Source organism: Callionymus lyra, chromosome 18, assembly GCF_982586985.1.
Source record: "Callionymus lyra chromosome 18, fCalLyr1.hap1.1, whole genome shotgun sequence".
NCBI classification, from domain to species: domain Eukaryota; kingdom Metazoa; phylum Chordata; class Actinopteri; order Syngnathiformes; family Callionymidae; genus Callionymus; species Callionymus lyra.
The window spans coordinates 16129613-16144747 of record NC_141835.1 but is presented as its reverse complement, the minus strand read 5'-3'; the positions used below and the strand labels follow the sequence as shown (position 1 = coordinate 16144747).

Here is a 15135-nt window from a genome sequence, read left to right as displayed (position 1 = left end):
TACACTCCCCCTTTCCTGTTTGAATTTATGTTTCAATGTTGGGTTTTTAGCATCACAATTTTGTAATTGACCTTCATGGCCACTGTTATTATCCCTCATTAGTCTAGTCAATAACAACACTGTCACTACAATGTTATAACAACAATTTTCCAACATAACATTGGTGTTTGTAAATATGTAGACTCCTAATATTGTACACAATTTCCCTGACCCTTTTCCTCGCGGTCTCCAGTGGATGTGACGTCCATCAAACACCTCTCTGACATTGAGGGGGGCGTGACGGACCCTCGACAGTGAAACCAGACGACTTATTTTCTCTCGGAGCAACATTCCCACTTCCTCAGAGAGTAATTACAGTCGCGTGTTAATTAAATCTTTATCAGTCGAAGTAAGTGGATTGATCCCCTGCTGAACCCCCCCCCCCACCCCCCAACACACACACACACACACATACACACACACACACACCCTGGCTGTCTACAGAAACACCCCCACTCTCTCTCTCTGTCACCCTGATTGGGATTAACATCATAGAGGCTGGTGGTGGGGGGGCGGGGGATGAGGGGAGACAGGGGGGGCATCAGAGACTCTGTCAGAATCCAGCTGTTTCCTTAAAAGACGAACCTGACGCCACCGGGAGAGTCTGGCTTCAGCCGGGAGTCGTTTATCTTCTCTTCCTGGTGCTTCGGCTAAATTGAATCGTTTGCTTTTAATTGGAGTCAACGAGGAGTCGCTGCCGCCGCTCCGGGCCTTGCAAACACCACGTTGTTCACGAGCGACGGTTACGAGACACGATTTCGAGATTCTTTTCCCGATGATGATTGTCATGACTTTCATGGCATAGATAGAGATTCGAGGCTACAGCCGTGTCTTAGCATCGTTATCGATGATGATGATGATGATGATGATGATGACGGTCATCCTCTAAACCATATGTGTCAAAGTCAAAGGCCCGCGGGCCAAATGTGGCCCGCCTGCCTTACCTTGACCAACGAGCAACAAAAAAAACTTGTCCGACAAACCAATCCCACAACAGACAAAATGGTCGCTCCCTGTCACATGACCGATTTCAGCAGGAAAAAGTGTCGCACAAGTTTCTGGCTGGTGGCTTGTAAAGAAACCTACATTTACCCACAATGCATGCCTACCGGTATTATGTTTCCCAAGATTGACGCATCCGCCACTAGGCTGCAGCGTCTCCAAATCAATGCGAACAGGTGGAATTGAGAAATACAAATACATCCTAGCAAAATGTCCAAGAAGAGAAAAGTTGATGCGGAGGAAAGGCTATTTCAAGAAAGGTGGGAAGGCGAATACATGTTTACCCATCAAGAAAAACAACAAATTGCCGATGAATTAAAAGGCAAACTGGCAGAACATGACCAATGGATGGTGGAGAGGGGATCCACTTGGTGTGTTCAGGCATCTACTCATCAACAAGAATTGACACAGCCAATATATAAGCTGGGGAACCTAAAAACGTGACCAATAACTGGTTGTGAACTGAGACTTTCTTTCTTGTTGGGACATATAATGACAAGACTCGCCATCATCTGATTTTCCTGCAATTGATTTACTTTTTCTCTGCTTGAGATGACAAGTGTGATGACACATGTGCATCAACAGGAAAAGTTGCTTGTCAGACTTATTTAAGTTGCAACTTGTTAGTCTTGAGCTGTAAGTTTTGACTTATTTTTATGTGTAGCAATGTATTTAGTACCACATGCAAGGATGTGTGCAGCCATTTTTATTTTATTGTAAAATGCTACGTCACACATGTTGTTAGCAGCTCACAATTGTTGGTTTTACAGTAGTTATGCCCCCTCTCAAGTAATACATTCAAAGTCATTTAACATTAAGCAGTAGTTACATTTATTTTACATTAGCTTACATTTAGTTACATTTATAAGTTACATCTGGCCCTTTGAGGGCAGCCATTATGATGATGTGGCCCCTGGTGAAAACCAGTTTGACACCCCTGCTCTAAACACTGTAATCAGTGAACAGTGAAGCAGAAAGAGTGCACGAATGCTCCTCCCATGATGCAACTCTAATAGACTCAGGGACTCATTCATTCCTCGTGCTATTAGACTGTATAATTCTGAGTTTTAGGGCAGGAGTGGAGTGAAAAGTCTTTCTGTCACCGCGAGCGCGCTAGCATGTTCTCGGAACCTCTGACAAATCATCCTACTTCTGACACCATTGAAGGCGAAAACAACTCATTTAGTCTGGATTCTCCTGATATACTTCTTCAGTTTGTATCTAATGTCCCATCTTAGGGTCATCGCAGGGGCAACTCCTGACCTCTGAAAAAATGAAACAACTTCAACTGAGTATCTTCAAATAAAAAAGATAACAATTACAGATTGACGTCAGGACTGAGGTGTCTTGGCAGAGGTTTGCACTCTCTGAGTGCTTTTCCCCAGTTAACAGAGTATCGAGGAGAGGAAGTTGCAAAACTAGTTTCTGCAAGGGTAAAGGTCACCAACCAAGAACATACCGTCATAATGACGTATGTTCTTGGTTGGCGTCATTGTTTTTGAGCTTATCTGGGACTCGTTCTTCACGAGAAAGGAACTGAACAAACAAGTTGTATCAGTCTAAAAAACAAAAACGACATGGAAGAAATGAAGGATTGAGTGTTATCTGCATTATATGTCTGCAGAACATTATAGACATCATTTTATATTTCAAAATCAAAAAATTTAAATATTTAATTCCTCACCTCTCAACATCAAGTATCTCCTTCCTGGTTACAGGCGGGGGAATCACGTGACCAGGAAATAAGGTGTTTTGAAATATACGAAAGTAATGCGAACATTTTTTTTAATTATTATTTTGTTCATTATTTTAATCAAACAATCTCGATTAATCTTTTTATTTAATTTACGAGTTCAAGGATGGCGCGCTAACTTACGAAGTATCGCGAGAGTTTGTAGATGAAGTCCCATCGTTTGACACAGTGGAAGAACTCGAGGGGTTTATTCAACTTTTTTTAAATTTTGTTTTATTACCTACTTTGTTTAAGATTTTTTCACATCGGGTATAATCCATAATAACCAGAGTCACCTATTTTAATGTTTTTTTAAAGCGAGTGGCGTGTTTATAGCTAACCGTAGCTCGGTATTTAGCCGGCAGCAGACTCCTACAAGTGTTATACTGGGAAAATAACATGTCGGAGGAGCGAAGGAGCGGCTGGGTCCTGGCGGGGGCAACGAGCGCCTGTGTCGCCGCCTTGTATGTCCCGTGTGTGCAGAGAACCGTCCCCGGTGGAGACTCAGGTTGGTGCTAGCTAGCAAGCTAACTGATACTTCCGGTCACGAGGTTTTGTTTTGTGACAAACAGCCAATCGCATGGCGCGGCGATGACGTAGTCGCTGCAGATGAGCTGTCCGTGGTAGCAGGAACATTTGAAAACAGTGCCTTGTAAAACAGATCCCTTAATAATTGTTTATGTATCAGTATTAGTTATTCACTAGAAATCAACTAGTTTTATTTAAAAATATGTTCTATTTCAACTGTATATTCTGATAGATTATTCCCTGTTTTTCACTGCATTGTATCTCTTTATCAGCAAAATATACGTTTTTGATAAAGGGATGAAAACCTTTTATTTTCTTATTTATTTACAAATGGTTATGTTTAACTTGCCATCAGGAATCTGTTGAAGGGAAACGGTACTTTATAAAACAAATCAGTCAAATGTGTTGTTGTTCACTCCAAAAACTAAGGTCTCCATGGAAACCAGTAGAAATAAAAAAAATGTCGGATGATAACTTTGGTTTGATTCACATAATTGGTAAAAATTAGCTTGTTAGGTGGAGGTCAATGCTTTTCTTCCTTTAATGTGTTTTAAACCATATTAAGGATTGTTTATATTGAATACCTCTGTGACCCACGTAATAGAATAAGCGACAGAAAACAAATGAATGAATGAATTATTGAACTATAAACATTATTATTATTCAAAGCAAATGTAAGATACATTTAATGACAATACATTTGAAACCATCCATTGCAAAAATTAACTTGAAAAGCACTGGGAGAGTATTTCTTTATTTAGCATTTAAAATAAGCAAGAAATTGTCAAATTTAAATTGCGGACCTTTTTGGGGAATTGCAAAATGTCTACGTCTTTCAAATAAACCGTATATAAAGGGATTTTCTTTTTACGTTTTGATCAAAAAATTGTCCACTCCTGCTTGAAACATAATAAAATAAGGTTTTAAAAGCCTCTATCCAATATATGAACCACTAATATGGACAAAATATGTTTTTTTAAATAGATCTTTGCCACATATTAAACAAATGATGAACTCTGTAAGTGTTAACCAGCTCCAGGATGGACTTGAATTGAACTTTGTGTATCTAATGGGGGGAAGAAAATCAAATGAAAGCATTGACAGAATGACTCTTGAGGGCAACCTGGACACATTCAGTAGCAATAGAAAAAATCTTGTTTTGTTGATATAAATGCTTTGTGTATGTTAAAGTTGCGTCTGAAATAATTTATTTATTGCTATGGCTTTCTTGTACCATTATTTAATCTAATAACTTTCTCAGTTATTTTACTGGCAGACAGATGAAATAAGCTCCTTGGCAGAGGTGATTATTCCAAAAAGTTCTTCGCTTTTCCTTTCAATTTTCAAACTATTCCGATCCATAAACGCTTGTTAAATTCAGGAAAATACTCTGATTCTTAGTGTTAAAGTTGCTAATGTACACAAGCGTTACACAGTCCTGCCACACATTTCTATACAGACTAAGAGACTCGCCTCCCTCACTTCGCCACGCGTTCCTAAAATAAATATGGAGTGAATTGATTTGTTTGACTTTATTTTCATTAGAAGCACACATCGCTAGAATACACTTCCCTTCCTATCTCGACAGGCCAATGTTCGTGCTACACTGAACTATTAAGAAGCAATGTTTGGGGTTGCAGACGGGTAAATATGGACATGGATTCTCTGCTTGTTAGGCGACGGCGCTCTGGCGTGCAGTTTGCAGCAGGGAAATTTGCACATTTGCGGAATGAAAAGCGTCTGAAAAGCTCATCCAGATATGAGCCAGTAAAGCTGCAGTTGGACTGCTGAGTGGCCCGGCTGCTTGTGCTGCCGTCTGGAGAACGACGGGGCCTTTGAAAAACCGGCCAGCCCCTTCTCCACAGCGTTTAGGGACGGTGCAGGATGCCCCGCTCCGATAGTGCCAGCCGAACACCCTCTCGGAATTCTCCAGGTCCCCGTCTCTGCGTCCTAATCTCTTTAGGTGTGGTGTGCCCCGGAGGGGTTTGAGCGCGGCCCGGCGGGTTCGCTGTTGTCTAGGAATGTGGAGTGTGGAAATGATAGGGATTACGGGAAGACTGGTGTGGGTGCCCGTGCTCCGCCGTCACAAAGACTCTTGGCAAACCTCGCCGCTTCCCCGTTGAGTCAATATTTTCCCGTTTTAGTGATGGAGCCTCGTCTGTGAGGGATGCGTTTTTTGGCTCGCCGCCCCTGCTGAATGTGAGGGGAAGGCGAGGGGAGTAATCGGAGGAAGTGTGATGTAAAGTGATGGCTGCCGGCTCTTGTCAGGTGAAGTGGAGTCGCAGTCGCAGCTCTGGCTTCACGGTCGTTTAGGCTGATAAGAGTTCAGGCTCCTCCGGTGGCACCAGGTTTTTTGGGGGGGACGATATAATCCACTGGATCGACCGGCGTGATGCAAGACCCGACGCCCCGACTGATGTTGACAACCTCGTCCATCACAACTGCGACGGCAACTTCAACAACGCCAAGACCATGACCTGCTCCTAGAACTCTTCCCTAAGGCTGGTCCACTGACCTCCATCAGATGAACTACCTAGAGCAGTAGTTCCCGACCCCCAGACCGGGCCGTGAGGCATTTGTTAGCAGCTGCACAGAGAGACTTACAATTTCTATTATTGATTTTTTTTTTTTACTGTCTGAAATGTGATTTTATTTTGACAAAAAGAAAATATTTTCTCCAAAGTAAAATTATCTTGTGGTTCTCGACATGTTAAGACGCTTGTTTAAGTCAAGTTGATTATAATAAAAATGGACCTGTTAGCTAGTGGAAATGAGTGAAACACAAACTCTTCATTTATTTTAACTATGTTCATCTGAAGGTCGGGTAGTGGTCCAAAATACGTTTGGGACCCCTGACCTAGAGAACAAATCTTGTTGCTCATAAATGTATTTTCAGTCATTTTGGTTGAGCTCATTTTTCGCTGGTTGCTGGTTTTATATTATGATGAGAAAAAAAGTTGCTCTGAAATCATGGACTTGTTTAGTTTTCTGGCTTATCTCATTTTACTCAGCCGTATGTACAATGCTGTCGCTGCGTCGCTCCCGAATAATATTTTAGTCGGGCCGTAAATGTCATGTGAAGGTGAGCTGATGCATAAACACTGATGCAAAAGTACATTTTGACTTTCTCTACTTTCAAACTTTAGATAATCAGTCAAGAGAACCTCCTTTATAAATGGGCGACAAAAGAAATGTATTATAATTTTTGTATCATTTGGCCCAAATAATACAATAATTATAAATACTCATAACATTATGACCAGACGCCTCCTGATTTCTTTCAGAACTGCAGTTCTATTAAATTGATAGTGTTTAAGAACAACAGAAAATATGTGATTAAGGTAATTTTGAAATAACCTTCTGTTGATTTCTTATTATATAATTAATAAACATACTGAAAAAAACCTTTAATCTGAATATTTAACTAAAAATAAGTGGATGAAATTAACCAAAAACACAAGGTTGTGTCTGTAATCACATTTTATTATTTAAAAATGGTGAACTGAAGTATGAAAATGTATTAATCAAAAGTAAGTAATTAGATATGTATATTATGATATAGAAATATAGCATTAAATATGACTGCAATATTAAAGGTAGATTTTTTTACAAAAATGCCTGATGAAATATGAACCGGAATATGGTCATTGGCCGTCCAGTCTGACGGGCACTGACCACTGCGACTGGTTATTTCTACTCTTACAGTATACAACAATTTTTAACCAGTTCAAATCCTGAATACTGTTAACATCTTCTGTGTAATTTCTGCTTAGTGATGGAAATATTTCGTCATGATCCAGTGGTGCTGAAGTCCTGCTCTGTCGCCAGCAGAGGGCGCCATGTTGATCTCAAAATCTTTATCAGCGTCTCCTCATCTGAGCCAAATTTCAATTTCCATGAGTGGGAGATGCAAACATTGGGTGAGAAATCAGTGTGATTGGAAACGCTCCGGGTGTATTCCGGCACGAATGCGCCCGGATGCATCCACTGACTTTTAAGTTTTCACTTTACGCCGCCTCACACAGAATCAGGTTGATTTATTTTACCTCAGTGAGCGAGAGGTTCTGCAGAGGAGAACGATGCACAGGGAGGATGGGACCGGATTCTCAGATGTGTGTCTTTGTGCGACGGAGAGGGTGTCTAATGGCTTGTGTGTGTGTGTTTGTACCAGTGTGTGTGTGAGCGAGTGGGAGGAGGAGGGGGGCGTCAGGGGAGAGGCGAGAGATGAAGAGAATGAGCGTGCCGCTTAGGAAATGTCACACTGGGAAGATTTGCAGGTTTTGATCCTGGCAAATTAATGCAAAACCCCAGTGCAAGTATTTGATTTGGGAAAACTTTGGGCACAGACTTGTCTCTTAATAATAATTATTGGGTTTACATTAATTTCCTCCCCTTATTCTGTTCACAGGAGAGCTGATCACCGCTGCCTGTGAGCTGGGGGTGAGTATTAGCCGTATTGTTTAATCAATTCACTCATTAACTCTTAGAAGCATTAAGGAAGTTTAATTAAGCATGGACAGAAAGCAGATTAATTCACCCTCCGTCCGCAGGTTTTTTTCTCTCTCGCCTTCCTTTCTTTCCCGTACTCTTATTTTACTAAGTTGCAAGTAGAGAATGCGGTAATTTGCAACCCGTTTTTCAAATCCAATTAAAGTCAATGGTAAGGCGATGGCTTTTGTAGGCTTTGCCTTATGTACGGTATAAGGCTTATTATATCCACCCCTCTTTTTTTGTGTGTGTGTGTAAGCCGCGAAGAATGAACTAAATCGGGTTAACAGTTATAATAAGTTTTATTATTTAATAAAGTTTATTACGCCGCTGTGATCCTTTTAGGGAGGCTGTGCGGTGTCACTATGCCAGTAATCCTGCTGTTAGTGCTGCGGTCCGTGTGGCCCGCCCGTCTCAGGACTCCCCCGGGCCACACAGGCCGGCCCCCGGGCAGGAAACATTTCGGGGGCCCCCCCTTCTTCCTCTCTTTTAATCCCGAGAGGTGCTGGACCAGCTTCTTCCCGAGGTCCTCGTCCCCCTGCCGTCCTCTCCGCCGTCCCCTCCTGCTTCAAACTTCATTTTCAGAAGTAGCGACTTTAAACAGAAAAACTTTTTTTTTGTGCAGCCATGGATTCATTCTATCGCCTCATTGGCTGATGGGTTGTGTGAGGAAGATGTCTCCTGGACACACAACATTTAGACACAATAATTACTACTCAAATGAAATGCACATCTAATTTATAGGAAACAAGAAAAGTACTTTCAGTTTTATACATGTCAAACTAGTTGTTTATTAAGTTCGTGGGAGTTAAGCTAAAGTTAGCATTCAATATTTAAAAGCCAGATAATCTTTTGTGCTTTGTACTTACGGACCAGATAAATGGTTACAAAAGTGATATTGTTGTTATATGATGTAAAGTGAATTAAAAAAAAAAGTTGACCAACTTTATATTCGCTGACTTTTCAGAAGAATTTGGCAATTTGGAACTTTCTGTTCAGGTAAATGAAAGCTATATTAGCTGGGATGCTAACATGTTGGCAGAATTATATGCAACTAAAAATATTGTTTACATTTATAACTTATCTATTTCAGCTCAGATGCTAACTTAGCAGGATTACAGAGATTTTACAAATATTTTGTAATGTAAATAAAAGCTAAGCTAAGATGCTAACTTACGATAATAATGTGTGGTCAGAAATAACTTAATGTTTACTTTAATAACTTTAATTTAAAATGAGACTCTAACTTAGCAGAATTATTGTCAACTAAAATTTTGTTTGTGGGAATAACTTTAATCTTAGCTGAAATGCTAACGCAACAGGATTACAAAGAAAGTAAAAATATGTTGTTAATGTGAATAACGACTAAATTATGTGGTGACTAAATTTTTTTTACGTTTTACGTAAATTCCTTTGATTAATAGGCAACGAACAATTTTGTTTACATAAATAACGGCGAGCTGACCGACCGAAAATGTTATTTAAATAAATGTTCTAGCAGAATATGAATTTGAGGGGTTTCAAAGGAGACACAAATAAATATAATAATAACAATATTTTACGATACCATATCACTATTACAAAGCACTGTATCAAAATTTTATTTTTTTGGAGAAAAAAAACAAACGAATGAAAGCAGTTACGACTACGGTCTGTAAAATCTGCAACACTAGAGTCAAGTACTCAACAATACTTCAATTATTGCTTGTTACTACAGTATTATAATATATTATTGCCACTGTATCGTGATGCGTATCGCCAGATTCTTGCCAACACACACACCCCTAGCCCTGAGCCCACTAGGTGGTTATTCTGCTTTCACTCACACCAGTTCCGACACGAGGAGCCCCTCTGTGACCGACACGGCCCTGCTCACCTTTCAAGTGCGGCCCCTCTTTCTTCCCCGCCTGACTCACGTTATCAGCGCCCGCAAATGAATCAGTTTAATGACTGAGCCCTTATCGCAGTGAAAAGACTTAGCAGCTAATTGCTGCGATTGGTGAGATCCCCCAGACGACTGCAGTATATGGAGGGGGGCGGGAGGGGGGCAGGAGTGGGGTACGGCGCTGGTTCATCAGGCGGCTCAAGGGAGCTGCACTGTCCTTGGGAAGAGGCCAGAGGAAAAACAAGCTTCAGTGTCAGAGCTCGTGTTTTCCAGGCCAGTGGGGAGTGCGGGCGACTCCAGAACTCCCCCCTCTGAAGGCGGCCACTCTGGACAGAACCTGTTCTGTGACCCAATTGCTTTTGATGACCGACTCGTCAACACTGGCAGGAAGTAGGTTTGACTGACAAGAGAAAGTCACCGAAAATAAGTCTGAAGAAGCTAGAATCCTGCTGCTGTCGAATCATTATTTAGGGACTAGTCGATCTGAAACTTGTATGAATAAATCAATGACAGTCCAAAGTGACCTGCTTTCCAGCTGCTCCTGCCTTGCCCTACTCTAGACTTGAGATAAGTGCGGCACAAAGGCCACATGTGGCCCTTTTGAGTGTATTTATGTTCATGACTAGTCTCTCAATATGTCATTGTTTTTTTTTGTATTTATTGCCCCTCAAAAAAGATTGAAGTGAATATAAATAAAAGTATTTTTAAGTGAGATTTGAAATGTAAAAAGAGTTAATAATAATCAAAGCATATTCTTCTAGATTTTATTACTTAATTTTGTTCTTTTCGCTCCTTTATATTCGTTGATGGCCCCTCACAGCAGACGCTGAATCAAATGGGGTCTCTGACATCTTTTCTTGAGGTCTTTTCCTGAGATTAAATCTTTAAATTGCTTCAAAGTACCATATTACGCCATCATCTGTCGACATATTTAAAGTTCAAGCGCTGTGTTGCAGGTGGCTCACCCTCCTGGTTACCCTCTCTTCACGCTGCTGGCTCGCCTGGCCATGGTCCTCTCGCCCTCCCTGACCCCGGCCCACAGTGTCAACCTGATGAGCGCCCTGCTGGGGGCAGCAGCATGCGGGGTCATCTCCCTCACCGTCTGCAGGTCTGTGCCACCAAATGAATGACCTCAGCGTTAAAGTGCAACTGATGTGTTGATCTGAGTACAGCACGTGTCTGTTTGTACAAAACTGTCTTTAAATTAAGATGTTTACATTAGAAAATTGTGCTTAAGCCCCGCCCAATGAAAACAATGGTTTACCATAACCACACCCACTCTGCTGTGATTGGTCAAGCATCCAGGTTTGTCACCGCACGTCATCAATCCCATAAGTCTCCAGGGTCTGTCTCTCGTAACCTTTTCAGTTACCTTTTCATTAAAACGCAGCAGCTGAGTTCACTAGGAGGGAGTGAGACTTGGAGAGTGTGTGTGGACTGAGTTGGAGATTTAGAAAGTGGGTCTGAAAGTGATTTTATTAAATTTAGAAGAATAGTTGTTTAGTGTTGCTTCATATTTTTCAGGTAAAACAATCGTGAATTTTGGTTTAGTTTCAGTTCAGGAATGTTTCATGTTCTACCACAGCAGCTAAAAACACCTGGACACTGACTTGTCATCAAGTGGATAAAACAAGTCAAAGTTTGTTCTTGTAAATGTGTCAAATTATTCCAATGAATAATCTCAGTTGGATTATTCATGTCTGGTTTAGACGGCCTACCATCTTGTGAGGTATAGAAATAGATGTATCGTCTCAACGTTTAACTGTTATTACACATTAAAACCATAGACTTGGCAAATGTTTAACAATTCTACAGACATAAAATGGAAATAATGAATGACACCTGGATTAACTTTAGTCATAAATGAGTGAACAAATCCCACAAAAGCGCCGGACACATCTTAAAGTAAAGAATTAATCACAAATCCTTTTTTTTTCTTGCCATTGTTGACCCAGTTTAGGGATCAAAGTACAACCAGGATCTGATGATTCCCCCTCCGGCCATCAAGCAGGTCAACAAATCAATCTACGACGTGATGATCCGACACCCACGGGGGGGCAACAATAAGATTAAGACTTTATATCAGAGCGGGTCAACATTGCCGACATCCGACTCGCTGCTTCTTGACACCGTCTGGTAGTTTTGGGGTCCTGACAGACCGTCGGTGACGTCCCTGATCTTCTACTCGGTATTCAGCGGCACATCCTCCCTGCCCTCCTCCCCCTAGCTATCCTGCCCGGCCTGTTTACCCATCAGCCACCCGCGGCGGGCGCGCGTGTGTGTATGTATATCACAATTATCATGCCCTCCAACCCCTCCCCGGCGTCCCTGCCTTCCCTTCAGCTCCCCCCCTCTCGCCCAGCAGGCTCCCAATCCTGACATGGCACGATTTCTAATCTCCCCCCTCCTCGCCCCCCTGCGTCTGAGAAGAACACGTCCGCTCGCCGTGTAACGTCGTCTTTTCCGGGGCCTGCTCATCAGCACAGTTCAGTCTTTGCTCTGCTGCTGACCCAGTCATGTGTGGAGCGGACGCTCTTTGTGGGTGTGATTATCTCCGGCCCCGAAGTATCTAACATCGGCCCCTCTGCTGATGTTGGTCATTTTGACACGGCAGCTTAGAGCCGAGTCTTTGTCGGTGTTTATGCACAGGGGAGGGCGTTTTCAGGCGGGTCACAGCCTTCACGTTTACACTCCTGGACGCAAGGAAACACATTTTTAGCGCTGAAAAAAGGTTTTGTCCTTATAGGGTACAAGATCAGGCTCCCGACTGAGCCCACCTTCTCAGAACGGTTGCTAAACTTGCGCCTCTGAAACGTTGCTGGTGCTGAAACCGTCAATAAATAAGACATACAAGACTTGTCCAAATATTTATTTTCCAGAATTTTAGAGCAATATCGTTATCTATAAAGGGCCCTTGGGTCAGCTTGCTTACCCTCTCATGGGTGCCGCAGAAGTCCTACAGAGATCTTTTTGGGTTCCTCCATGAACTCTTTAGCCTCGTGTGCTAACTACTCTCTTATTATTAGTGCTACAATAGCGTGAATAGGCTCATTTTCTTCGGCTCAAACAGTAGCTGTATCTTAAATGGTAAGCAAGTTACTGACCTTTACAATTCGAAACTTTTTTTGGCCTTCTTTTAGTCTTTAGCAGCTTCCGCTAAAATAATGCCAGCACCTTTTTTTTATCCATGAATGCATGTTAAATGGAGTGTCCTTGGAATCAAACCTTTGTCCTCTGCTTGAAAGGCAGATACACTATATACTATATATCTACAAGACAGCAAATGGGCTAGTGTAACAATGGTCTACCTTTGGACCAGAATGTTCTAGGTCATACTCCTGGTCGCAATGGTTTTTTTCTCAGATGATCGGTTACCACGGTTGAAGATGCTTGATTCTCTTACTTTTTGTTTAAAACTATGACATTGCCTTTGCAATTCTTCTTTTAAAGATTCTTCACGGTATTGTATCTTATAAAAAAATCCCTGGGCAACGCCTGTTACTTCAGCTAGATTTCTATAAGTAAGCGTCACCAAAACTGACATGAAGCAATAACATTTGTGTTGCTTTTCGGGTTTCCTTGTCAGAACTGGTGCCATTAGGATATTGCAGTTGTTGGAAATTGAATTTTTACAGGGGCCACATTTTATTCAATGGCTGTCGTTAGGGGCTGTCAAGCACTGTATTCATGTGGTTGTTCATGAATTCATACAAATGGGTTCCTGAATTCCCAGGATTTCCCCATTAAAGTGGCGAAGATAGTGATATTTTTTTGGCGGAACGATGTTAACCAACTCAAGAGTGCTATTAAGAGGGGGTCAGATATTAGGGCAAGTTCCTTTAGTTAACAGAGTCATGAGTGACATCACTGTGGTGGAACCAAACTGGGACGCCATAGAATCACCAGCTGACTAAAGACCACCATAAAAGGAGGTATTTGTACCGATGATAATACAAAGCGTATACTTTCCCAGTTGAAAGGTTTGTGTAGCTTGAGGACGAGTCTGTTTTTCGACGGTCAATTCAAGTCCACAGACGTCCTGCTGGTCGAGCAACATTGGGATTACTCCGTGCATGTTAACTGAACCCTTTCTCTGCTAATCTCTGGGAATTAAATCCAGTTTTGGATTGCGATCAAGTTGAAAGTCATTAGGAGGTCAGAGTTGACCCTTCATCGGATGGACCGCCTGGACTCCGGCCAGAACCTAAAGCATAAGCTTTTTTAGCGTCGACCTATAATCCCTCGTTTGCATTAAAAGAAAAAAGCATAAAAGGATTTCGGTACTTTCCGATCGGAGCCGTGGCGATCAGGATTTATGGATCAGGAAGGGGAGTGTTTTTTTTCAGTAAAGAGGATGGACGATCTATAATTCTATCTGTCTGTGAACCACTAGGTGCCACTAGACTCCCCCTGCTTCATTAACGGAGGCTCTGGCAGCAGCTCCTCGCACGTAGTAAACTGTAGGACCTTGAAATTCATCTGGAGTACAGCCAACGTGGCGAGCCTTTGATGTATCAATTTAAATTAGTCGGCCAGATCGCTGTGTTTCATGCGGAGGAATGTAACTTGATAGGCTTGGAAACCAGTTCCCCCTCTTGCATAAGTTTCAAATGTACCACTTAACCTCCCTTTGATTTGTCAATTACACTTCTCTTGGCTCGATCTCTGGGTGTGATGGCAAAAATTGCACGTCTTGTTACGTTTTTCACGCGGCGCCGTGACAAGCCTTTGAGGATGGCGGACATAATGGTAATTACTATTGATTGCAGTCGAGAGGTTTTTTTCCGTTGGACAGAAGCGCTTTTGGCTGGCGCAGTGGAAACGGTCTGAGCCGAGGAACGAACCCTTCATGGCGAGATAATCCAGACAGCTCTGTATTCTCCGCTCCCTCCGTTTGCCACAGTTTATCTTCCAAAGCTGCTCTCAATCTCCGCTACCTGAGAGGAATCTCTCCTCGTTCCAGAGCTTATTTCATGAAACCAGGAGCAGACACGTCGGCGTGCTGACAACAAACCTGGAAGAATCTGTCATCAGCGTTTTCTAGTTCGATCACCTGATTACATCATGGTGTGCTGAAGGTCCTCCCTGGTTCAATGCTCTCCTTATTTTGCACAAGATATGTGACCAACATTTATCCTTTTCTTTAAATCCAACCTTTCCTCCACCTCTGCAGCTTCTGTTCCTCCTTCTTTTCCACCTCCATGACTTATGTTCCTCCTTCTTCTCCAGGTCTCTATATTCTCATCCACCTCTCCATCTTCTGTTCCTCCTTCTTCTCCACGTCTCTATATTGTCATCCACCTCTCTATCTTCTGTTCCTCCTCCTTCTTCTCCACGTCTCTATCTTCTCATCCACCTCTCCATCTTCTGTTCCTCCTTCTTCTCCACGTCTCTATCTTCTCATCCACCCCTGTGTCTTCGGTTCTTTCCTCTTCCCCACACCCTATCTTATCATTCACCT

The 15135-nt window shown here is 42.2% G+C and overlaps 1 protein-coding gene across 2 annotated transcripts in view; it reads left to right on the top strand.

Annotated features, from left to right (window-relative positions):
* The first annotated feature begins 2958 nt into the window (after positions 1 to 2958).
* tmem260 (transmembrane protein 260) overlaps positions 2959 to 15135 on the top strand; it is a 34304-nt gene continuing 22127 nt past the window's right edge. For both annotated transcript variants that reach the window (XM_087779233.1, XM_087779232.1), the window contains exons 1-3: positions 2959 to 3281; positions 7710 to 7741; positions 10631 to 10782. In XM_087779233.1, the coding sequence (XP_087635359.1) occupies positions 3173 to 3281; positions 7710 to 7741; positions 10631 to 10782 (293 nt within the window). In that variant the 5' untranslated portion in view covers positions 2959 to 3172. The remainder of the gene's footprint in view (positions 3282 to 7709; positions 7742 to 10630; positions 10783 to 15135) is intronic.